At 44.1% G+C, this 26,666-nt stretch overlaps 1 protein-coding gene across 1 annotated transcript; it reads right to left on the bottom strand.

The window, feature by feature from the left end:
• Nucleotides 1-23,484: 23,484 nt before the first annotated feature.
• Nucleotides 23,485-25,468, bottom strand: LOC116200452. Its single transcript, XM_031531300.1, has 5 exons — nt 25,127-25,468; nt 24,725-25,064; nt 24,216-24,613; nt 24,021-24,113; nt 23,485-23,730 (listed from the first exon to the last, which is right to left on the bottom strand). The coding sequence occupies exons 1-5, from the start codon at nt 25,466-25,468 to the stop codon at nt 23,485-23,487; spliced, it is 1,419 nt and encodes a 472-aa protein (XP_031387160.1).
• Between the last annotated feature and the right edge of the window lie 1,198 nt (nt 25,469-26,666).

The raw sequence follows: 26,666 nt of genomic DNA, 5'->3' as shown, positions 1-26,666 counted from the left end.
GGGAATCGACAAGCTCGCAACGGACCCTATCTTGTTCCTCCCTGAAGTCCCGTAGCTCCGCGTGCATGGCCGCTTGGATGGAGCTTTCGGCTTCGGGAGCGAGGGTAGACGTAGCTCGAGGAGTCGGGGTGGCTTGGGACCGTTGTGATGGTGTCGATCCCTGCGGGTAGAACCGGGCCACGTATGCTGATGTGGCGGAGAATGCTCGCTCTTCGTCGGTGGGATGCTCAGGGAAGTACAGGCGCTGTATGGTGCTAGCGTCCCGTTGACGACGGATCTCCTGAATCTGTAGGAATCTTGCGGGGGCCGAGGATGTAGAGTCGGCCCATTGGATGCGGAAAGGTAGACGGTCCGCCTCGGCGAGAATGTTCTGTAGGCCGCCGAGCTGTCTGATTACCCGGCCGGGGAATATGAGTGTGCTCCCCAAGTGGCTGAGAAGAGGAACTCCCCCAATTCTAGGACATCCCGTGATCATGGGGCCACCGGGATTCCATCGGGCGACCCATAAGAACCGTGCGGGCGTCAACTCACGCCAAAAACGCCTCCATTCCGAGAAGCTGTGCTCGGGAGGCGGGATGACTGGTGCAAGGCGTTCGATCAACGAGCGCTCGTCGGAGATGTAGGAGAACGGATGTGATGAGCAAAAAGGGCGAACGTGCGCGAGAAGCCAAGTCTGCAGTAGGTGCGGGGATCCCCTCATCTTGTCGCGCCGAACCTCCCTAACATAGTTAAGAGACCGAACGGTCTTGGCTAATAAAGCCTCCACATAACTATGGCCTCCCACCGCTTGGAGAATGACTTGGGCTATAGCCCCGTCAATGAGGTTCGGCGAGTACGGGAACAGGAGAGTGCCAAAGACCAAGAGCAGGAATCCATGACAGGCATCGCGCTGATAGGAAGCCGTTGTAGGTGTCATTGCGCGGAGGAGCGTCCAATCGGAGAGCCACGCGATCCTGATGCCTTGATCCCACCTCTGATGAAGCTCCTCCTGGATGTCTTGAGTAGGTATGTGGAGAAGAGTGGAGAGCTGACTCTGGACGGTTGTGAATAGGTTAGGCACAAAGATGCCGTGGATCATGGGCGTAGGCCTCTGGATGAGTGCCGTGTACTCCTCGATCGTAGGGGCTAACTCCGTCCCCTGGAAGTTGAATACTGCGTGCTCGGGATCCCAAAATTCGGTGGTGGTCCTCAAGAAGATCCAATCCACCGGGGTCTCGGTGAACATAACCATATCTCCGATGATGCCCCGGATGAATGCGCGATCCACCGGTCAGAGAGTCCTCCAGATGCGCATGATGTCTTGCCTTGGTGGAGTGATTGCTTCGAGTCTGAAACCGGGAGCTGGGCGGTCCATCCTTACCTAGATGGAGGAGATGCCGGCTTAACGTCTTAAGAATCAAATCAATGCAATGTCCTAAGTTTTTTTCGAAAAATGTATGCAGTGCGGAAAGGTAAACTATAGTCGTGTTCTTTACAGTATACATCGCTCTTTCTTACAAAAATAAAAAAACAAAATGCCCGTCCTAAAAGAAAACTACGGGCCGACTCAAGGACTCGACTTTTGGGTCGGTTGACAGCATGGAGGCAAAAATTGGTCCAGCATGACGTTCCCTGTGTATGCATGGTTTTTTGTGCTACTGGGAGAACCGCTAACTAGGGGTGGGGGCTCCCGATACAAGGGTGTGAATTCCTTAAAATCGGGCGAGGATCTTTGGGGGCCGGTTCGGTGGCATAGCCGACTCGAGCCGTTCCCTTACTCGGAACCTCTGACTAACCTAGCTTCCTATATTGGTGCCCGTGGGATTTCGGACAAGGTACTTAAGAACCCGCTAGAATGATGCGATGCAAATGCAAGAAGTAATGGTGCTTGAAAATAAATGTACGGAAAGCGGTAAATAAACACGCAAGCAAGCAACCGGAAACGAGCCCGAACCCTCTAAGTGTCCCCAGTGGAGTCGCCAAGCTGTGCGCACCCGAATTTCATCTCGTCGGGGCACGCATGCGCGAAGCCTAAGCAACGCGGCTTGGGAGTGTCCACCTTCCCGGGGACGCGCGACGGACGCATGTGAGAAGGAGTCGCCACTTGCCATTTTACGACCCGAAGGTCGAGGGCCAGCAAGTTACCCGGGTCTAGGGGTACGGGGTACACCTAAATGTTAAGGCAATGGTCGGGCGAAACCGGAAATTCCGAATTCGGGGGTTCTATTACGTGCGGGCCTATATCCCGCACGCCCTTTCGGTACTCTAGCTTGCTAGGCTTGCCATTTTGTTTATTTACCGCATGAGTTAGAGTTGCGCTCGACTCGCCCGTTTTGACACCATAAATTCGATGAATTGATCAAGTTGGGCCAAAAGTCCGAAAGATGAGTAGGCTTGTACATCGAAGAGTCGGTTCACTATCTTAGCGTTACAGTTCATCGAACCGTGATGGTCGAATCCCCGCGTGAACCGAAACCACGAGTATCCGAGCTTACTCACCCTTTGGTGGCAATAGACCAACTTAACCGATCCGGCACTCGGACCTCTCGCTCACCGATCGGGGATCCCTACAAGTAGATGAATGAACATACAAATAGAATTCTCACAATGTTCTCTCGAACAATTACAAAGTACAACTGAATGAGTAAATGGATCCCGATCGGTTTGCATTGGGCCAATATTCCACTCCGACTCACCGTGTATTTTGAACGACCGATAAGCAAATTAAGGCAACGCGGGCTCAAAGAGCCGGGGGTCAAGTCCGATCGATCCAACGGTTTGCAGGAGAACCGGTTGGTTCCCGCTGTATCTGATGGACCGATCGAGTTCCCGGGTGATATCTAAATCCGTTTCACGCGCCCAATCCAAATTTGCCTTCCACATAGGCCGCATTCGGAGTGTGACGGTGAATCGAGACTAGATCCCATTCCGCACTCGGGTTGCACGCGCTCGGTGGATTAGGAGGCGTTGGACCTCGTGTTCGGTGATTTGGGGCATTGGACCCCATGTAACACGTAACTTATGGGCTCGGACCCGAATCGCAACAAATCAATAAAAGACAATGGAAAACAGAAGAAAACTGATAAAACTTATGAAATACAGACAACAACTGATAAGTATCAGTGAATACAGACGAGTTGTGCATTAGGCCGAATGTACGTGATTTAATCAGTTATTAACCGGGGTTGATTAGCAAACAATGTATCTAACCTAGGCAAACATAGATGGTGGATTAGAATAGGGTTCTAAGCCGATTACATGTGTGAATTTGTTTTAGAATCCTTATTCAGTGAGATGACACTGCGGTTTCACCGAATTAGCCAAACTCGTGTTTTGACTCTAGATTGGAATCTATCATTCCGCCTATCCATTATCTAGTGTTTGATTAGGCCAAATGTACGATTAATCCGGTTTTTCGTATTTTGTGACTGAAAATAAATGCTCCCCACCGAATCTATGATAGGAAGAAAGAAACACCGAAAATGAACGGGATAGGCCGCGCGAATGAAACTCTTACCCGAACGGGTTGTCCTTTCTCGTTCATAGTTCTAGGTGTTTCCAACTCCCTAAAGCCTAGGGTATCGGTGAGTCACGGAATGACGATTATGCCCTTGGATGATAAAGTTGCAATGTTCGTGTATAAATTGGAGATCGCGTTACACGAAGAAGTCCAAGAAGGACTCGCGCGTCTTGACTCGAGCCGCCTCAAATCGGGCCCGGACTCGAGTCATAGCGCGCGAGTACTCGTTAGACGTCTATTTTATTCGTGTTACGTGTCTCGGTGTTTTGAAATTGTGAGCTTATTAATGAGAAAGGGCATTATCGCCGCTCCGTAAATCATCGATGCATTTACAAATTAATAACCAATTTGCCCAATCATTTAGTCCAAGTGATTTAATTAGCCGAGTAGCACGTCCCGCTTATCCCGTTTATGAAATTATTCGATGTTTGTTGTTCCTTCTTACGGTTATGGTTGCGACGGGTGGTATCGGGATCTAACATATGGATAAGTAATAAACGTATAGGCATCGATAAAAATGGAAATGTAATTACGAACAACTCCATGGACCGACTTTGGAATAATGGAGAGGCCAACCGAGACTCCCACGAGGTCACGGATGATTCGGCCACCTCTCAAGGGCAAGTGGCCGAATACTCCTTGACTCGGCTTGAGTTTCGGTAGGTCTTTCACGTTGTTCCTAACCGTCCCTCGCATACACCATATAATATGCACGTAATATAACTCGCACTTCATTAAATCGACGTCAACGCGATCCCTATTTTCATAAACAAACACACGATACACTCAAAAATAACATATTCATGGAATCAACAAAACGACATTGACTCGTTTAACGATAAACTCGGAAGTAAATTAAGGGAAGAGCACGGCATCACGAAGCAAAGAGCCCTACGGCCTCGGATGGGTCAAGGGACCTCTCAGCCCTTTTGCAAGGAGGATGGCCGTGGGCCTCCCTTGACACATCCGACCCCTTTGGGTCTTTTACACCTAGATTCCGAACCTTTCCCGTCGTGTATGCATATCATGATCACAGTTAGAGATAGTGAGGGGTAGGGATCAACGAATCTCGGGGTGAAAGAGCTTCCCATGCGTCCGTGAGTGACAAAGGGACTCTCGGCCATCCCTTCGGGAGGCATGGCCTTGAGTTCCGTGGCCCTTACGGACCACAAGAAGCTCTCCAACCTCGAAATAGGTCGTCTCCCACTATGGCTTACACGTTCATGCAACGTTCGGACGTAACAAAGAGAGTGAAGACACGTAACGATGCATGGGATTGCATGGGAAGCCCGGATCCGAAAGAAAAATGGCAACTTTCATGCGTTCGGGTACTTTAGATCACATTAACACTTCATATGAACAAACATCAAGGATCCTAACTCTTCTAAGTTGTAGGGGGACGTTACCTAGCCTCGATGCACGAGGAAAAGAGTTGGGGAAGCGGCCGTGAGAGTGGCAAGACTCGGGTTGGAAGCTACGGGTGGGTGACCCGGGTGGAAGTGTAGTCGCGGCAGTCTCGGGAAAATGGGTCGGTACGCTTGCTCCGGCCACGGCACGGTGTGAGATCGGGTTCGTTGGACTCCTAAGAGACAGATCTAGATGACCGTGGGCAGACCCGAACGTGCCAAGCCCTGGACGAATCGAAAATAGTGAGAAGAAAGTCGGTATGAACCCGAATGACCCGGTAAAAAGAAAAATGATGAAACGGTGGTTGTGCACGGTGGATTGGCCCTCGGATCGTGACCACCTCTTCACGGGGGAGGGTGAGGGTTGTGAGGAGCCCTTTGAACGTGATGGCACGACTCGCTGAAGTCGTGGAGCGAAATGGCACGCGTGGAAGGCTCGGTGTGCGCCCGGTATCGGTCAAGGAACCCGATTCTTCGTGCGGCTGAAACGGGGTATTAGAGACTTCAAATCAAAAATCTAAGCCCGGAAACGAACTTAGGGGGTGGGAAATATGTAGGCTAGGGAGTTTCGTGATTTTTGGCTTAAGTCGGGTCGGGTGGTTACCGGAATACCGGATGGTTTTCCGGCGGTTTTGGCCGGTTTCGGCCTTGGTTCGGGATGGACGAATGAATGGAAGTGGGCTGGAGCTTGGGAGAGTTCTTGAGAGAGATTGGCTTGTGAGAGAATGAGAATGAAGAAGTGATTAGAGTTAATGAGGAAAGGGAACTTATAGGGAGCTCTAACGGTGTGATTAAGTGAGCTTGATCGCGGTTAGGGAGCCTAATAGGGGGCTGCCGAAAATTGGAGGGAGATTAGGATGGGGTTTGGGTCATGTTGAGTGTGGGGAAAGATAAGGAGAAGTGATGGAGTGATGGATGGATGATAGGAAGTGATGGGTGTGTAAGAGAAATTTGAAATTGTGGTGGGGGGAACTTGAGCCGCCGGAAATGGGAAGGAGCCGTGGCTAATTGCGGCTGAGCCGCGGCTTGAGGGGTTGAGCCGTGGCTTGGGGTTGAGCCGCGGCTTGGTGGCTTGGCTTGGCTGAGCTGTGGGTCCCATCCGATTAAGAGAAAAGCCGGAAAACGCTAGAGACTTGATTGAACTCGCATCCGATCTCCGATGCCCAATTAATTTATTGATTTGGAATGCTTGATCAAAGAGGATTTGAATGAGCCTAATATCGCCATACATCGTGTGAACGAGTGATCGGGCGACTCGGCGCCTCGAGAGCCGGTTTTGCCCTGTTTGGATGTTCGGAGTGGAGTTTAGTGCCCCCCGGTCCCCGATTGCTCTTTGTGCATCCTAACATTCATTTCGGCGACCCTTTTGCTTCGTGGGACATCGTTGGTTCGTTGTCCCCGACCGAAGACCGTTGGCCCGGGAAGACCTAGGGACTTGTGATCAGGGTCTTCTCAGTGCTCTCTGAACGTCTTGAGGTGCTCGGGGATCGTTGTGGTCTCTGTTTTCCGTGGACGTGCCCCGAAAGCCCGCCGGGAGACGTTTGTGGCCACTGAAACGTCCCTCGGGAGATCAAGTCAAATTCCGGAAGGTCATCTGAACCTCGTTCCCCGACCCTGGTGGTCCCTAGGTGCCTGTAGGCCGGTTTCCGGGTGCCGTTTACTTGTCAGTGGGTCGGGCCTTCCGGAACCCCGTTAGAAAAGGCGTCTGTGAGGGATCGAGGTGTCTCGGCTTAAGCAGGATGTCTCCGGAGCGCGCTCAGATGTGTCGTTGGTCACTTTGGCACTGAGAGGGATTTTTAGAGTCCCATATTGGGTACCTTTCGGTGCTTCGGTGACTCGGTGATGAATAGTGACACAGTGCCAGCTCTGTCGTTTTCGGGATTCCTTGTTTGTCTGTTCTTCTGACCGCTCTCCTCTGCTTTTCTATTGGACCCAGCTCCTCTCCCGTTGTTCATGACTCCGTGGCCGCACGTTCGCCGTCGATTGCCGGGTGATGAATAGTAACCTAGGCTTTGATCGGGATTCTCTTGTAGGAAGCCGATGGGCCAAAATGGGGTGCTGACAGCATGCTCTTGCCCCCAAGTCAGTGATTGGTGGTCATGCAGTAGGGTCTTCTCCTCCAGCATCATTTCTTCCAAGGACGAATAGGAGTATGGCAAACAAGCAAGCTAAGAGGTCCTCATCTAGCTCAAGCCACAATTTGGGGACTTAGGAATCATGCTCCACATAGGTTCAAAAGAAGAAATAGCATGAAGAACTGAAGCAACAACTAAGGAATCATTAATGGAAGCAAAAGCATTGTTCGGTATATTTAATGATTTACATATACAAGTGTATAGGAAATGATATTTAGTCCTCTTTTGGTCTTTTCGTATAGTTGATGATATGGTTAAGTTTGTCATTTGGTATAGTTGATGTTAATGGTATATGCAATGTCAAATCAGGTACATTTTGTATAGTTGACCAAAATGGCAATTTCTTATGGTCAGAGTGTCATTTTCGGACCAGTTGGTACCATTTTTTGTGGTCTTGAAATGCTTGTCCAACCATTTGGACTCTAACCTTGTAATGGAATGGAAGTTAATATATGCAACAATTATTCTCAAGAATGTTCAAAATATGCTGTTACTGCACAGTTGGTATTACTGAAGTTAGTTTTCATGTCTCAGTTATTGCTCAGTGTCTCAGTTGGTGTTACTGATGGAGTGCCTCAGTTTGCTCTTTTCATAGTTCTTTGTGTCTTTGAACTGAAGTTAAACAAGATTGAGAGACCGAATTATTTGTCTATCTTGTGTTGTAGTTAACTGTAGATCAGTATATGCTACTGATGTAAAAGCAAGATACATCAGAGTCTATGTTCTGCAAGTCCTCTATGTTCTGCAAATCCTCTATGTTCTGCAAAACTTGCAGAAAAAATAGTTTCTAGACAAAAAAGATACATCAGTAAAAACAAGACTAGATGTATTGGTGTTACTGCACAATTGTTGGACTATGATCAGTTAGTTGGTGTTGGTGCTCAATGCTTAGTACTCGGTGCTCAGTGCTCGGTGCTTGGTGCTCAGTGCTCGCACAGATTAGTACTTTGTGCTCAGTTACCAATATTGCAGCAGTTCAGTTGCAAAGGAAAATACAAATGTCATTCAATTGGTAAAGATGCAACAAATGATATCAACAATGGCTCTTCATTAGATATTGCCATAAATCAGGGACATTCAGTTTATACATGCAAAGCATCTAGAAAAAAAAAAAAAAAAAAAAAACCAACTCCTAAGCACCATCTACCCGTGTCAGACCACCAATACCAGCACTTCAACACATTGATCAACTACCAACACAATGATCAACCCAACAGATTGATCAACTACAATGGCTACTTCCAAAGGCCACTTCCATCAAAGCAACCCAAAAGCACACCACTGCACATTTACAGTCCAACCTACACCAAATAAGCCAGCTTACTTTCACAATTTCAATGCCAAAACAGTAACCAACAAAGCCAATATCAAACACAAAAGTTGTAACCTTTTCAATGGTAGCTCATTGGTGGCATTCCTCCTCCTAAGCTCACTGATCAACCTCTGATTAGGAGAGGAGTTTGACAAGCCAATTTCATCTTCCCATTCAAAATAATCGCAGCTCAGACCTTTGTTCCTCCTCTGTGGGCACCGGTAAAATGCCCTACCAGGATTGCATTTGGTGTTCGAAATCATCCTCAGAGCTCTTCGCCTAGAGTGACAGTAGATGTCTTCATCCCTGTTACTACTTCGACTACTCTTTCTTCGCTTGCAATCACAGAAACCATCATCTTCGTCATTGGACATGCTCAGGCTACTCGCTCTCCTTCTCTTGGGGTAGACGGTTGAATCCTCGCGCAACCGACGGTGATTATGACAACTCCACTCTGATTGAGAATTGCAACTCATGGTGCTCCAAATTAAGATCGCAATCAGTTGGAGGATTTCGAGAATTTGGTGATTAGGGCTTACGGTTCGATTGGAGGATTTTGGAAATTTGGGGCTTAGGGTTTACGGTTGGATTGGACACTATTGGGAATTTAAGGATTAGGGTTTTACGTTCGATTGGAAGATTTTGGAATTCAATTGGGGAATTTATGGCTTAGGGTTTTCGATTGGATTGCAGGAATTTCAGAATTTGGGAATTAGGGTTTCGAAAGGATTTGGGGATTACATTCCAATTTTGCTCATAAGAAGACTAAGGCAAGGACGAAGCCGATGTCGTTTTTTGTCAAGTTGACAAACAACAACGTTTTCGCGTTGGGGGGGGGGGGAGGTGAGAACGAAGAAGTGATGCAAATCGTAGTACGACTTTAAGGGATCCAGTTCAAGTTGCAATTGGACCGATTATGCGAGCACGAGCAAAGAAGTTTAATGATGAACTCAACGGCCTAATTCAAGAGGTTTGGGCTCAAGCAAATTCGTGGAGGCCCATTGGACATGAATCACGTGATCAACAAAGATCCATTAACATGATTCAAGTTATAAAAGATTTCGGACAAGGCTAAATTCAGCAAGTGTTTGAGGAAGTTTCTAGAAGATATTAACAGATTCGTTTAAAGTTTAAATCTCATGGAGATATTATCGGGATATTTAGATTTCATATTTTTAAAAAATATGTCATATCTCTATCGATATTTTAGGTTTTATTTTCCTTATCTAGAGGAGGAGATATGGCCAGATTAGGATTAGTTTATGTCTATATATATTCATCTCAGTGAATTTTTAATAAAAAAAGGAATATTCAGAAAATTGTGACAGTATTCTCTTTGGTTCTCGAAGAACTAATTCGAACTTATTGGAAATTTCCGTGGCGTTCATCATCGACTTATCAAACGGCTTTCCACCACCGTTTGTTGCGTCTTCATCGACTTATCAAATGGCTTTCCACCACCGTTTGTGGCGTCTTACTAAACCGAGGTTCTTGTTTGGCAATAAACAACGGGTTGAGGTCAGTTATACCAAGGTTCTTGTTTATGTCGTAAACAACGGGTCGAAGGTTTGTCAATCAAATCTGATCGTGAAACGATCTTGGGTTCCTTTAGTTGTCGGGTCTCGTCATTCTTGGTGCGAATCGCATCATTTTGTATCAGAGCATCAGGCTCCAAACAAAGTTTTCGTTTCAATTTGCTGAGCTTCGTTTCGTTAAGTTTGTTCTTTCTGGATTGTTATTAGCAAAAAAAAAAATCGAAAAAAAAGAGCTGAAAAAAAAAACGAAAGAACGAAGGAAAAGAAAGAAGCTGTTGTAGTCAATTTGATCCAAATTCTTTACATCAGACCATTCTAAAGTTGTTATTTCCCTTTCTTTGTGATCTACATTGATTTGGTTCCCAGAATTACATATAACATTCTGATATATTTAATCATTGATAGTAGTTGTCTTCTCTCTTGTTTCCTTTCTTTCTTAAATTTTCTTCGACCATTAATTTTCCTTGATAAGTTCTTGGTGAATTGCTGCTCGAAATTTTGGAGAATTGTTTCTTTAGTTTCAAAAGAACTGAAAGAGAATTATCGAGTGGAAAAAGGCAAGAGTGGTGAGAACATTAGAGGGTTAAAAGCCATATTTGTGTAGTGAAAATACGAGTGTAGAGTGATTCACATTCTTGAGTGTAAACACGTAAGGGAGAGAATTGTGAGGTCCTTTCTTTCTAACTTTATTTTGCAGCAATCATGTCTCACAACAGTGTTAAGAGTATTCCCGAATGTGCTATGGAATTGGCTGAATAAAAAGTACTTATGGAGGCCATGATGAGTGAGATGAGACGTGTGATGAGGTTGGAGTTAGAGCAGGTTCATGAACAGATATATGAGATGGTGAACACACATGTGGAGCGGCCACGAAATGCTCATCATGTGCGTAGGAGGTAAAGAGTTCAACCGAGGGAAGTAAGGGTTGAAGATGAAGATAATTATGGGGCAGGTTTTGATGAAGAAGATGGTTGAGATTCGATTGTTAGTAATAGGAGACATGGAGGGCGGTTTAGAGAAGTTAGGAATTGGGAAGACAATAACTTGGGTAGCATTAAGATGAAAATCCCATCGTTCCAAGGAAATAGTGATCCCGAAGCATACCTTGAGTGGGAGAGAAAGGTGAAGTTTGTATTTGATTGTTATAGTTATTCCGAGCTGAAGAAAGTCAAATTGGCAGTAATTGAATCCTCAGATTATGCAATTGTCTGGTGGGATCAATTGGTGATAAATAGGCGAAGAAATAGAGAGCCACCTATAGATACGTGAGAGGAAATGAAAAGGGTGATGAGGAAGCGATTTGTTCCTAGTTATTACTATCGGGAGTTGTATAATAAGCTGCAAAATCTTAGGCAAGGTAACCAGAGTGTAGATGAATATTTTAAGGAGATGGAAGTGACCATGATTAGAGCAAATGAAGAAGAGGATCGGGAGGCTATTATGGCAAGATTTTTGGTTGGATTGAACCGAGAAATTCAAAATGTCATGGAATTACATCATTATGTGGAGTTGGAGGATATGGTGCACATGGCCATCAAGATTGAGAACCAGCTCAAGAGGAGAGGTAATACATGTGCAAGCCAAAGTCCAAGCACATCTACGTGGAAGCCGAATCAGTCGAAGAAAAATGAAAAGTAATCCATGTCGAAGTCGAAAACCGAGCAAAAGCAAGATGCAACCAGCAATGTTCATCAAGGTAAAACCGACATTTCTACCTCCAGGAATCATGACAGTAAGTGTTTTAAATGCCAAGGCAAGGGACACATAGCGAGTCAATGCCTGAATAAGTGGGTCATGGTGATGCGAGACAATGGTGACATTGTGACCGACACTGAAGATTCCGACACCGATGACATGCCCCCATTGGAAGACGTTCCCGAGCAGGAATATTTAGCTCTAGATGCATTGACATTAGTGGCAAGGAGAGCATTGATCTTGCAAACAAAAGAAGTTGAAGAAGTGCAGCGGGAGAACATCTTTCACACTAGGTGCTACATCAAAGACAAGGTATGTAGTGTGATTATTGATGGTGGTAGTTGTACTAATATCGCAAGCACAACAATGGTGGAAAAATTGGGACTGCCCATGTTGAAGCACCCTAGGCCTTACAAACTGCAATGGTTGAATGATAGTGGTGAGATAATGATGAACAAGCAGGTGTTGCATGTCAAATCGGTAAATACGAAGATGAAGTGTTGTGTGATGTAGTACCGATGCAAGCAGGACACTTGTTGCTAGGGCGTCCATGACAGTTTGATAGGCATGTGAAGCATGACGGTTTTACGAACAAATATTCATTTGTACTTTATCAACGATGGTTCACTCTTGTACCATTGACACCGCAGCAAGTATATGAAGATCAAGTAAGATTGCAAAAAGAGAGTGATCAAAAGAAAGAGAGTGAATAGAAGAAAAAGGAGTGAAAATCAGAGAGAGGCCGAGAAAAATGAGAGAGAAAAAGAAAATCAAAATTCTGCCATTGAGAGAAAATAAAAGAATTTCTATGCAAAAATGAGTGAAATTATGCGAGCAATGTTTTCAAATTAGCCGATTATTGTACTTTTGTACAAAGAGGTATTTTTCAACACTAACGAACCTGACCTCGCTCTGCCTAGTTTGGTTGTTTCTCTTTTGCAGGAATATGAGGATGTCTTTCCCGAGAAAACACCACATGGGTTACCTCCAATCCGAGGGATTGAACATCAAATTGATTTTGTTCCCGGTGCGACAATTCCAAACCGACCAGCCTATAGGAGCAATCCTGAGGAGATAAAGGAGCTTCAACGGCAGTAAGTGAGTTGTTGGAGAAAGGGTACGTGAGGGAGTGCATGAGCCCATGTGTCGCTCCGGTTATACTTGTACCTAAGAAGGATGGGACGTGGAGAATGTGCGTTGATTGCCGAGCAATCAACAACATAACGGTAAAGTATCGTCATCATATTTCTCGCTTAGATGATATGTTAGATGAGCTGTATGGTTCTTGTATATTTTCTAAAATTGATTTAAAGAATGGTTATTAGAAGAAAGAAGGAGATGAATGGAAAAATGCCTTTAAAACAAAATATGGTTTGTATGAATGGTTAGTTATGCCTTTTGGTTTGACTAATGCTCCAAGCACTTTTATGAGACTTATGAATCATGTTTTGCGTGCATTTATAGGTAGATTTATTGTTGTCTACTTTGATGATATACTCGTTTACAGCGAAAACTTTGATGATCATAAGGTACATTTGAAATCTATTTTAGATGTGCTTAGGAAGGAAAAGTTATTTGCTAATTTGAATAAGTGTACTTTTTGCACCGATAAGCTTGTATTTTTGGGATTTGTTGTTAGTGCAAAAGGTATACAGGTTGATGAAGAGAAGGTACGTGCAATCCAAGAGTGGCCCAGTCCCACAAGTGTAAGTAATGTTCGTAGTTTTCATGGACTTGCTAGTTTTTTTCGGCGATTGGTGAAGGACTTTAGTAGCATAGCAGCACCACTTACTGAAGTGATCAAGAAGAAGGTTGGATTTAGATAGGGAGAAGAACAAGAGAAGGCGTTTCAGCTAATCAAAGAAAAGCTGACCAATGCTCCTTTATTGTCTTTATCTAACTTTTCTAAAACTTTTGAGATTGAATGTGATGCTTCAAGTATTGGTATAGGTACAGTTCTTCCGCAGGAAGGACGACCAATTGCTTACTTCAGCAAAAAATTAGGCGGGGCAGCCTTAAACTATCCAACTTATGACAAGGAGTTGTATGCATAGATTCGGGCTTTAGAGACACGGCAGCACTGCCTATAGCCTAAGGAATTCGTGATTCACACCAATCATGAGTCCTTGAAACACTTGAAGGGCCAACACAAGCTAAACAAAAGACATGCCCGATGGGTGGAGTTCATCGAGACGTTTCCATACGTCATTCGGTATAAGCAAGGTAAGGAGAATGTGGTCGCCGATACACTTTCTCGCAGGTATGCATATTCTCTACACTTGATGCAAAATTGCTTAGTTTTGAGCACATTAAAAATTTATATGCTGATGACCATGAATTTTGTGAGGAATATCGGACTTGTGAGAAAACCCATTGTGGTAAGTTCTTTAGGCATGATTGGTTCCTGTTTCGAGAGAATAAGTTATGCGTGCCTAATTGTTCCTTGAGTGAGTTATTAGTGCAGGAATATCATGGTGGGGGATTAATGGGACATTTTGGAGTTGCAAAGACTTTAGTTATTTTGCAAGAACACTTCTATTGGCCACATATGAAAAGAGATGTTGAGAGAATTTGTGGTAGATGTATCACATGTAGGCAAGCTAAATCCAAAGTGCAGCTTAACGGTTTGTATACTCCTTTACCTATTCCTAGTGAGCCTTGGATTGATATTTCAATGGGCTTTGTGTTAGGATTACCTAGAACTAAACGTAGGAGAGAGATTCAATTTTTGTGGTTGTAGATAGATTTTCTAAGATGACGCATTTTATTCCATGTCAAAAAACGGATGATACTTCGCATGTTGCTGATTTGTTCTTTAGGGAGATTGTAAGATTACATGGCATGCCTAGAACAATTGTTTCGAATAGGGATGCTAAGTTCTTGAGCTATTGTTGGAAGATTTTTTGGTGTAAGTTAGGTAATAAGCTATTATTTTCTACTACTTATCACCCACAAATTGGTGGTCAAACTGAAGTAGTAAAGATGACTTTGTCTACTTTATTAAGGGCAATCATTAAAAAGAATATCAAAACATGGGAAGAGTGTTTACCACATGTTGAGTTTGCTTATAACAGATCTGTTCATTTTGCTACTAAATTTTCACCATTTGAAATTATTTATGGATTTAATCCTTTAACTCCATTGCATTTATCTCCTTTACCTTTGACTGATCATGTTAATTTAGATGGCAAAAAGAAAACTGAATTTGACAAGCAGATTCATGAGAAAGCAAGACTCAATATTGAGCAAAGAACGAAGCAGTATGCAAAACACGCTAACAAGGGGCGTCATAATCTAATTTTTGAACCTGGAGATTGGGTTTGGTATATGAGGAAAGAGAGATTTCCGGCGCAAAGACGTTCCAAATTATTTTCGAGAGGGGATGGTCCTTTCCAAGTCCTAGAGCGCATCAATGACAATGCTTACAAACTAGAATTACCTAGTAAGTACAATGTAAGTGCTAATTTTAATGTTACTGATTTGCTTCCTTTTGATGTAGGTGATTATTTGAGGGCAAATACTTTTTAAGAGGAGGGGAATGATGCAAATCGTAGCACGACTTTAAGGGATCCAGTTCCAGTTCCAATTGGACCAATTACACAAGCACGAGCAAAGAAGTTTAACGATGAACTCAACGGTCTGATTCAAGAGGTTTGGACTCAAGCAAATTCGTGGAGGCCCATTGGACATGAACCACGTGATCAACAAAGATCCATTAACATGATTCAAGTTATAGAAGATTCCGGACAAAGCTAAATTCAGCAAATGTTTGAAGAAGTTTCTAGAATATTTGAAGATCAAGAGAATATATTATCAGATTTGTTTAAAGTTTAAATCTCATAAAGATATTCTCGGGATATTTAGATTTCATATCTTTAAAAAATATATCACATCTCTATTGATATTATAAGTTTTATTTTCTTTATCTATAAGAGGAGATATTGATGTGGATCTCACGAAGGATTGTGAAACTCGACAACCAACTTGAATCGATTCCTACATCGCCAAACTCAGATTTAGATGAAGAGGATTATTGACCTGTATGGAGAAACAAGAACCAACAATATAAAGACAAGGATTATTGACCCATTGTTTATGAAGAAACAAGAACCAATAATATCAAATTGTGCCGAACAATCACAAGCTGTCACACTTGTTCGTTCGAAAAAGTTCAATGAAGAACAAAGGAGAAAATCTCACCAAAATACTAGAATAGTCTTCCTACGATCAGCTACTCAGCCTCCTTTATATAAGCCTAGGAGAAACTGTAAATTAATAAACTTGGCAACTGGAGTAACCTTACTTTCCTAAAACCAGAAATAACAAAAGAAACTAAATAAAGGCTATCTAGAATAGTTGGCAGTACTTATTCTGTTTTCAGCATCTCATGGCAAGTCAGTTGAATAAAGCCCTTTGCAGATCCAATTGAATTAGACTCATCTTGGCCCAAAAAGCCCATCAACAAGCTCTCCATAGCTTGTTGGATTTGTCTGGCCTTCGCCCGTGTGATTGGCCCACTCGGAACATGCAAGCCTCCAAGATCTTGTGTATCAGTTCCCTCTTCACGAGTCCCACTTCCAAGCTCCTGTGCATCTATTTTGTAAGCATTATCATTTATCTTGGCCATGACCTGGAATGGTCCAATTCCTCGTGGACTCAATTTGGATTTCTATTGGTTTGGAAATCTTTCCTTCCTCATATAAACCCACACCCAATCTCCTGGTTCAAAAGTCACTTTCTTCAGTCCCTTGTTGGCACGTTCAGTATATTGTTTATTCTTATTCAAGATATGTTGCCTCGCTTCTTCATGAATCTTTTTCACCATATTTGCCTTTTTCTTATCGTCAAGACTAGAAATCTCACTCATAAGCAAAGGGATTAGATTTAAAGGTGTTAATGGATTAAAACCATACACAATCTGAAATGGTGAGAAGTTAGTAGAAGAATGCACTGTACGATCATAGACAAACTCAATAAATGGTATGCAATCTTCCCAAGACTTCAAATCCCTTTTTATGATAGTGCGAAGAAGAGTGGATAACATCCTATTAACCACCTCGGTTTGCCCATTCGTTTGGGGATGACAAATAGTTGAAAACAACAATTTAGTTTCTAACTTTTCCCATAAGACGCGCCAAAAATGAATCAAGAACTTAGCATCCCGATCACTAACTATGGTCTTAGGTATCCCATGCAATCGCACTACCTCCCTAAAGAACAAATCAGCAATATGTGTGGCATCATCAGTTTTGCGGCACGGAATAAAATGAGCCATCTTAGAAAATCGATCTATAACTACGAAAATGGAATCTTGTCCTTTACTAGACCTAGGCAATCCTAGAGTGAAATCCATGGATATATCAGTCCAAGGCTCATTAGGAACAGGTAAAGGCATATGCATTCCATGGGGTTTGACTGTTGATTTCGCCTTCCCACAAGTAACACATTTAAAACAAATTCTCTCCACATCTCTCTTCATATGCGGCCAAACGAAATGTTCTCTCAAAATATCTAAAGTCTTAACTACACCAAAATGACCCATAAGACCTCCCCCATGCGACTCAAGTACAAGTAATTCAAGCATAGAAGAATTAGGAATGCATAGCTTATTCTCCCTAAATAAGAATTCGTCATGCTTATAGAACTTACTGAATGCACCCTTTTCACATGCACTATAAATAGCACCAAAGTCAGAATCTTGCATGTACAACTCCTTAAGATATTCAAACCCAAGAAATTTAGCATTTAGAGTAGAGATAAGTACATTTCTCCGTGATAATGCATCAGCTACCACGTTTTCCTTTCCTTATTTGTATTGAATCATGTATAGTAACATTTCTATGAATTCGACCCACTTGGCATGTCTCCGATTCAGCTTGTTTTGCCCTCTCAAATGCTTCAATGATTCGTGGTCCGTGTGTATGACAAATTCCTTCGACCACAAATAGTGTTGTCACGTCTCCAAAGCGCGGACCAAAGCATAGAGTTTCTTGTCATATGTAGAATAATTCAAAGCGGCTCCACTTAGCTTCTCACTAAAGTAGGCAATGGGTCATTTTTCCTGCATCAAAACAGCACCTATACCAATCCCGGAAGCTTCACATTCAATCTCGACAGTTTTCGAAAAATCAGGTAAAACCAATAAAGGTGCAGAACAAAGCTTTTCCTTAATCAAATTAAATGCTTGCTCTTGTTCTACTCCCCATTTGAAACCTATATCTTTCTTAACCACTTCCGTCAATGGAGCAGCTAAAGTACTTAAATCCCACACAAATCGCCTATAAGAACTGGCTAGACCATGAAAACTTCTTACCACAGTTACGGATTTCGGCATCGACCAATCCTTAATTGCTTTCACATTTTCCTCATCAATCTGAATACCCTTGGAACTAACAACAAATCCCAAAAACACAACTCAATCCATGCAAAATGTACATTTCTTCAAGTTAGCATATAATTTTTCACATCTCAATGCCTGAAGAACGCGTCGCAAATGATGGATATGATCCTTCAAGCTCTCACTATACACCAAGATATCATCAAAATATACAACCATGAATTTTCCAATGAAAGCACGCAAAACATGATTCATGAGCCTCATGAAAGTACTAGGTGCATTAGTTAATTCGAATGGCATAACTAACCACTCATACAAGCCATGTTTTGTTTTGAAAGCCGTTTTCCACTCATCACCCTTGTGCGCACCCGAATTTAATCTCGTCGGGGCATGCATGCGCGAAGCCTATGCAAACGCGGCTTGGGAGTGTTTACCTTCCCGGGGACGCGCGATGGACGCACGTGAGAAGGAGTCGCCACTTACCATTTTACGACCCGAAGGTCGAGGGCCGGCAAGTTACCCGGGTCTAAGGGTACGGGGTACACCTAAATGCTAAGGCAATGGTCATGCGGAACCGAAAATTCTGAATTCGGGGGTTCTATTACGTGCGGGCCTATATCCCGCAGGCCCTTTCGATACTCTAGTTTGCTAGGCTTGCCGTTTAGTTTATTTACCGCGTGATTTAGGGTTGCATCTGACTCGCCCGTTTTGACACCGTAAAGTCGATGAATTGATCAAGTTGGGCCAAGAGTCCGAAAGATGAGTAGGCTTGTGCGTCAAGGAATCGGTTCACTATCTTAGCGTTACAGTTCATCGAACCGTGATGGTCGATTCCCTGCGCGAACCGAAACCGCGAGTATTCGAGCTTACTCATCTCTTGGTAACAATAGACCGACTTGACCGGTTCAACACTCGGACCTCTCGCTCGCCGATTGGGGATCCTTACAAGTATATGAATAAATATACAAATAAGATCCTCACAATGTACACTCGAATAATTACAGAACACAACTGAATGAAATAAATGGATCCCGATCGGTTTGCATTGGGCCAATATTCCGCTCTGGCTCACCGTGTGTTTTCAATAACCGATAAACAAATTAAGGCAACGCGGGCTCAAGGAGCCGGGGGTCAGGTCCGATTGAACCGATGGTTTGCAGGAGAATCGATTAGTTCCCGCTGTAACCGTTGGACCAATCGAGCTCCCGGGTGATATCTAAACACGTTTCACGCGCTCAATCCAAATTCGCCTTCCACATAGGCCGTATTCGGAGTGCGACGGTGAATCGAGGCTAGATCCCATTCCGCACTCGGGTTCCACGCGCTCGGTGAGTTAAGAGGCGTTGGACCTCGTGTTCGGTGATTTGGGGCGTTGGACCCCGTGCAACACGTGACCTATGGGCTCGGGCCCGAACCGCAATAAATCATTATATGCAAAGACAAAACAGAGAAAAACTGATAAAACTGACATAACACAGACGACAACTGACAATTGTCGGTGAATACAGACAAGTGGTGTATTAAGTCGAATGTACGTGATTTAATCAATTATTACCCGTGGTTGATTGGCAAACAATGCATCTAAGCTAGGGAAACATAGAGGGCGGGCTAAGATAAGGTTCTAAGCCAATTATATGTGTGTGTTTGTTTTATGACTCTTATTCAGTTAAGTGTCACTACGGTTTCACCGAATTAGCCAAACTCGTGTTTTGACTCTAGATTGGAATCTATCATTCCACCTATCCATTATCTAACATTCGATTAGGCCAAATGTATGATTAATCCGGTTTTTTTTATTTTATATTTAGTAACTGGAATAAAATGATCCCCACCAAATCTACAATAGGAAGAAAGAAACACCGAAAACGAACGAAATGGACCGCGCGAATGAAACTCGCACCCGAACGGGTTGTCCTTTCTCGTTCGTAGTTCTAGGTGTTTTCAACTCCCTAAGCCTAGGGTATCGGTGAATTACGGAATGACGATCATGCCCTTAGATGATAAAATTGCGAGGTTCGGAAATAAATTGGAGATCGCGTCACATGAAGGAGTCTAAGAAGGACTCGCGTGCTCCGACTCGGGCCGCCTCAAATTGGGCCCTGACTCGAGTCGTAGCACGAGAGTACTCGTTGGACATCAATTCTATTCGTGTTACGTGTCTCGGTATTTTGAAATTGTGAGCTTTTTAATGGAAAAAGAAAGGGCATTCACACCGTTCCGTAAATCGTCGATGCGTTTACAAATTGGCGACCAATTTACCCACTTACTTAGTCCAAGTGATTTAATTAGCCGAGTGGCACGTCCCGCTTATCCCATTTGTGAAATTATTCGATGTTTATAGATTTATATCATAACTAACGGGCTTAGTAGATGCTTACTCGAAAATAACACATCTAATGAGTAATTGATATAGGATTGATAATTAAACGACAAATACAATTGCAAAACAATTTTAAGAACCAACTTTCAAGCGGATGAAGAGGCCGGTCTAGACTCGAGGAGAGTCATGGGACACTCGGCCACATCCCTAGGGAAGTGACCGAATACCTCCTTGACTCGTCCCCGGATCTTGGACGGTCTCTTACACCGGTTTCAATCGTTTCTTACATTCACAACACATCAATCAAAATAATGATACACGTTTCGGTTATCTCGACGCCATTATAGTCATAACCACATAAATCACACAACACGCACGAACGGGTTATTCAAACGGAAAACAACAAAGACGACATTGGCTCAACTAATAACTAAATGGATAAAACACGGGAATCGGCCCGTCTCGAGGTGGAAGAAAACTTCCCGGACTCAAGTGGTCCAAGGAAGCTCTCGGCCACATTCCTCCAAGGAGAGCCGTGAGCTTCCATGGTCCACACGAGTCGGGAAAATTTCTTCGGCCCCGATTCGGATCCCTCCCCGTCATGCCATCGTGTTACATATGATTAAGGATAAAAAAAAACATAGGAACCGACCCTTTTCAGAAAGGGGGAGACCGCCATAGCCTCGGGTGGGCCAAGGGGACTCACGGGTCTCTCCCTAGAGACTTGGCCGTGAGTCCCATGGCTCAATCCGTGGCTAAGGGAGCCTCTCCCGTCCGGATCCGAGTCGTTTCCCGTCATGGCACGCAAGGTTAAACATTATATGGACACGGCATGGTCATACATAGGCACATAACGGACACACGTTGCATGGGAATGCATGGGAGACCTAGATCCGAAAGAAAAATGGAAACTTTCATGCATTCGGTTCTTTAAATCATATGAACGTCTCATGCAAACAAGAATCGAGGGTCCTAGCTTCTCTAAGTTGTAGAGGGATGTTACCTAGCCTCGTTGCAAGAGGAAAAGAGTCGGGGACGCGGCCGTGGGAGTCGCGAGACTCGGATTGAAAGCTACGGGTGGGTGACCCGAGTAGAAGCACAGCCGCGGCAGTCTCGGGAGAATGGGCCGGCACGCGAGCTCCGGGCACGGTAAGGTGCAAGGTCGAGCTCATTGGACTCCTAAGAGGCGGATCTAGATGACCATAAGCAGACCCGAACGTGCCAAGGCCTGAACAAACCCGAAAACGTGAGAGAAAGTTCTGTAAAAATATGAGGAACCCGGTAAGAGAGAAACGGACGAAACGGAGGTTGTGCACGATTGGTCGGCCCTCGGACCGTGACCACCTCTTCACGGAGGAGGGTGAGGGTTGTGAGGAACCCTTTGAACGTGATGGCACGACTCGCCGAAGTCGTGAAGTGAAATGGCACGTCGTTGGTGGCTTGGTACGCGCGACTAGGGTTCTCGGGACCCGATTATGTTCACGGCTGGAACGGGGTGTTGAGGACCTCCAATCGAAAATCTAAGCCCGGAAATGGACTTAGGGGGTGAGAAATATGTAGGCTAGGATGTTTGATGATTTTTTGCTTAAGTCGGGTCGAGTGGTTACCGGAATACCGGGTGGTGTCCCGGCGATTTTGGCCGGTTTCGGCCTTGGCAAAGGGCTGGACGGAACTTGGAAGTGGGCTGGAAGAGGATCCTTGAGAGAGGTTGGCTTGAGAGAGAGTGAGAGTGAAGAAGTGATTAAGCTTAATGGTGCAAGGGCTTATAAAGGGGAGCTTAATGACTCGATTAGGGGAGCTAAGTGCAGTTTAGAGGCTAATAGGGGGCTGCCGAATTCTTCAAGAAGGGATTAGGGTGGGGTTTTGTGAGTGGAGGATTGATGGGAGTTGATGGAAAGATGGGAGTTGATGGATGGATGTAAGTGTGTAAGAGATATTTCAAATTTATGGTGAAGGGAAGGAGGAGGCTCCCTTGGAGCCGCCAGCCATGGGATGGAGCCGACGGTGGGAGGGTTCTAGCCGCGGCTGGGGTTGTCACATCGGAGCCGTGGGTTTGAGCCGTGGCTTGGGATTGAGCCGTGGCTTGATGGCTCGGCTTGGCTGAGCTGTGGGCCCCATTTGACTGAGAGAAAAGCCGAAAAATGCTTGAGACTTGATTGAGCTCGCATCCGATCTCCGATGTCCAATTAATTTGAAGATTTGGAATGCTTGAACGACGAGGATACGAATGAGCCTAATATCGCCATGCGTCGTGTGGACGAGCGTTCGGGTGACTCGGCGCCTCGAGAGTCGGTTTTGCCCTGTTTGGACGTTCGGAGTGGGGTTTAGTGCCCTCCGGTCCCCGATTGCTCTTTGTGCCTCCTAACAAGCGTTTTGGCGACCCTTTTGCCCCGGTGTGGATCGTTGGTTCGCCGCCCCCGGCCGAAGACCGTTGGCCCGGGAAGACGTAGGGACTTTTGACCGGGGTTTTCCCAGTGTTCCCTGAATGTCTTGAGATGTTCGGGGATCGTTGTGACCTCTGTTTTCCGTGAACGTGCCCCGAAGGCTCGCCGGGAGACGTTCATGACCACTGAAGCGTCCCTCGGGAAACCAAGTCGAGTTCCGGAAGGTCATCTGAAGCTTGTTCCCCGACCTTGGTGGTCCCTGGGTGCCTGTAGGCCCGTTTTGGGAGGCCGTCTGCTTGTCAGTGGAGCGGGCCCCGGGAGCTCTGTTAGAAAAAAGCGTCCGTGAGAGGTCGAGGTGTCCCGGCTCATGTGGCTTGCCCCGGAAATACGTCCGGACGTGTCGTTGGTCACTTTGGCACTGAGAGGGATTTTTGGAGTCCCATATTGGGCACCTTTCGGTGCTTTGGTGACTCGATGATGAATAGTGTCACAGTGCCAGCCCCGTCGTTTTGGGGAATTCCTTGTTCGTTCGTTCTTCTGATGGCTTTCCTTCGCTTTTCTCAGTGGCCTAGCTCTTTCTCCTATTGCTCATGACCCCGTACCCGCCTATTTGCCTCTGATTGCCGAGTGATGAATAGTGTCCCGGACTTCGGTCGGGAATCCCCGTGTGGGAAGCCGGTGGGCCAAAATGGGGTGCTGACAACCCTCTTTCATCTTAATATGATGGTATCCGCTTTTCAAGTCTAGTTTTGTAAATAAAGTGAAACCATGCAATTCATCCAATATATCATCTAATCGAGGAATGAGATGTCAATACTTTACCGTGATTTTGTTTACAACGCGGCAATCCACACACATTCGCTAAGTACCATCTTTCTTTGGCACCAGCAACACCGGGACTGCATAAGGACTCATGCTCTCACGCACATGCCCTTGAGCTAAAAGCTCGTCCACTTGCCTTTGAAGTTCCTTTATTTCCTTCGGATTACTTCGATAAGCTGGCCGGCTCAGAATTACGGCTCCTGGCACAAAGTCAATTTGATGTTCTATTCCCCTTATTGGTGGCAAACGATTGGGTAACTCCTTGGAAAAGACATCTCCAAACTCCTGCAAAAGAGAGGTAATACAACTTAGCAAAGAAGAATTAAGGTCAAAGAAATAAGCCTCCTTATAAACGAACAAGATTATTGGGCGATTAGCTTTAAATGCACTCGTGATCTCTCTTTTTTTTGCATAGAAACTCATTTTTTTCTCTTTTCTCTCAACTAACTCTTTCATCTCATCTATAGCTGAACTCTCTTTCTTTTCACTCTCCCGATTTTCTTCCTCTCTATTCTTACCATTCTCCTCTCTCACTTGCTCACTCTTTTTTTTTTCCTTTGAATCTTAGCTTCTACCTCACTTTTCTCACAAATTGATATCTTGATTCGGAACTGATCCTCATACACCTGATTAGGTGTCAATGGAACAAGTGTCACCTTTCTATCATCCTTGACAAAAGAGTATCAATTCTTATACCCATCATGTATCGCCTATCTATCAAATTGCCATGGCCTCCCAAGCAACATATGACTAGCATGCATGGGCACTACATCACAAAGAACTTCATCTTTGTATCTCCCAATTGTAAAGGAAACCAGAACTTGCTTGTTCACCTTCACTTCTCCACTTTCATTCAGCCATTGCAGATTATATGACCTATGATGCTTCAATGTACGCAATCCCAACTTGTCAACAAGTAACTTGCTAGCCACATTCACACAGCTACCCCCGTCAATGATCAAACTACATACCCGATCCTTCACTTGGCATCTAGTGTGGAATATATTTTCCCTTTGCACATCATCTCTCTCTTCTTCCTTCATTTGTGCATTAAGTGCTTGCATGATTACTAAGGCATTCCCCTCAGCAGCATATTCACAATCACTAGAATCATCATGTAATGGCATGTGATCACTTTCCTCATCTTCAGTTTCAAGCTCCCCACTATCTAGCATGATTATTGCCCTTTTATTTGGACATTGAGAAGCAATATGCCCAGAGCCCAAACACAAAAAACATTTGATATCCCTATTTCTTTGAGGTTAGAATGTAGAGTTACCTCTCTCTTTATTGTCCCATTGGCTCCTGTTCATGCCCATTTCAGCATTCGATTTGGGTTTTTCTACAGATATTGAACTAGCACCCCATTTCGACTTCCAATTTGAAGACCCTGAATAAGAACCACCCTTTTGCTTCGCTGGTCTCCCTCTCTTGAGTTGTCGTTCTACCTTCATGGCCATGCTAACCATGTCTTCTATCTCCACATAATTTTGTAGCTCCACTACATTAGCAATTTCTCGGTTCAAACTACATAAAAACCTGGCCATAATTGCCTCTTCATCTTCTTCAATGTTTGCCCGAATCAAAGCTATCTCCATCTCCTCGTCCCCTGCCTTAGACTTTGCAATTTTAAATGCAAGTCCCGATAGTAATACGAGGGAACAAATCGCCTCCGCATGACAGTCTTCATCTCTTCCCAGGTCTCAATGGGCCTTTCATGGTTCATTCTTTTTTCCTTAACCAATTTGTCCCACCAAATGATGGCATAATCAGTGAATTCCACCGCTACAAGCTTCACTTTCTTCTCTTCCGAGTAATTATGGCAATCAAATATAAGCTCCACCTTCCTCTCCCATTCGATAAAAGCGTCAAGGTCATTCCTCCCTTGAAAATGTGGTATCGTCCTTTTAATACTCCCAATGTTCCTATCTACTCCATCTCTAATTGCTTGATCTCGCCTACCATGTCTTCGCCCCTCATTCCTAACTCCTCTGGCTCTTCTCACACTTCCCACGGATGCCATTTCATCATCTTCCTCATAATCTTCTTCTTCTTCATCTTGAGGAATCGGCGGCTAGCGGATTAGTCTCCTTGCATTGGGCACTTGCACATGCTGCCTGGGTTGCTCCCTATGCATTTGATGAATTCGTTGATCTTGCCGGTCCATTCTATCACGGATATCTCAAAAAACAACTTCCAATCTCTCGAATTGTTGCTGCATGGCTTTCAAAGTGAAAGCAACATCTTGCTGGACGACATTACTTCCACCCCCGGTTGTAGATTCATTGTCTTTTCCTGCGAAGCTCATGTTTGCACTATGAAAAAAAAATGGTGTTAGGACCTCATAATCACTCGCTCACCTGTTTGCCCTCAAATTATCGTCACTCAACACTCGTGTTTCGCTCAGTTCAATGGCTTTTTCCCTCTGATATGCTTACCACTCTTGCCTCTTTCCACTGTAATTTCCTCCTCAAAGTTCTTTAAAGAACTCAGCAACTTACAAATCAAAGGAAACTATAGCTTGTAATAATTCAAAACAGCAATTAATATATTGGCCCTAACTTGAACACAAACTAACAGGGAAATAAATGGTCAAAGGAAAGTTAAGAAATGAAAGATTTTAGGAATGAAGAAAGGAATATATCAGAGTAATATATGGATGGAAAGATATGGATGATGATATAGGGAAGGGAATATGGAAGATCAGGTATTAGGTAATTATAGGAGCAAAATCAACGTGGATCACCAACAAAGGTAAATAACAACTTTAGAATGATCTGATGCAAAGAATTTGGATCAAATTGACACCAACAACTTCTTTCTTTTCTTTATATATATTTTTTAGCTCTATATTTTTTTTTGGCCGAATTTTTTTCTCCTTTTTTTAAAAGCTGGAACTTCGCTTTTCTTTTCTTTTTCTTTTTCTTTTTTTTTTGCTACTACTAATCCAAAACGAGCAAACTAGACGGAATGAAATTCATCAAATTGAAACGAAAAGGACAGGATAAACCTGATTTGGAGCCTGATGCTCTGATACCAAAATGATGCGGACCTCACGAAGGATTGTGAAACCCAACGACCAACTTGAATCGATTCCCAGATCACCAAACACAGATTTAGATGAAGATGATTATTGACCTATTATTTATGGAGAAACAAGAACCACAATATCAAGACAAGGATTATTAACCCATTGTTTATGAAGAAATAAGAACCAATAA

This window comes from Punica granatum, chromosome 3 (assembly GCF_007655135.1).
Source record: "Punica granatum isolate Tunisia-2019 chromosome 3, ASM765513v2, whole genome shotgun sequence".
Taxonomy (NCBI): Eukaryota; Viridiplantae; Streptophyta; class Magnoliopsida; order Myrtales; family Lythraceae; genus Punica; species Punica granatum.
The sequence above is the reverse complement of the archived record's forward strand: the minus strand, read 5'-3'. Positions and strand labels throughout refer to the sequence as shown.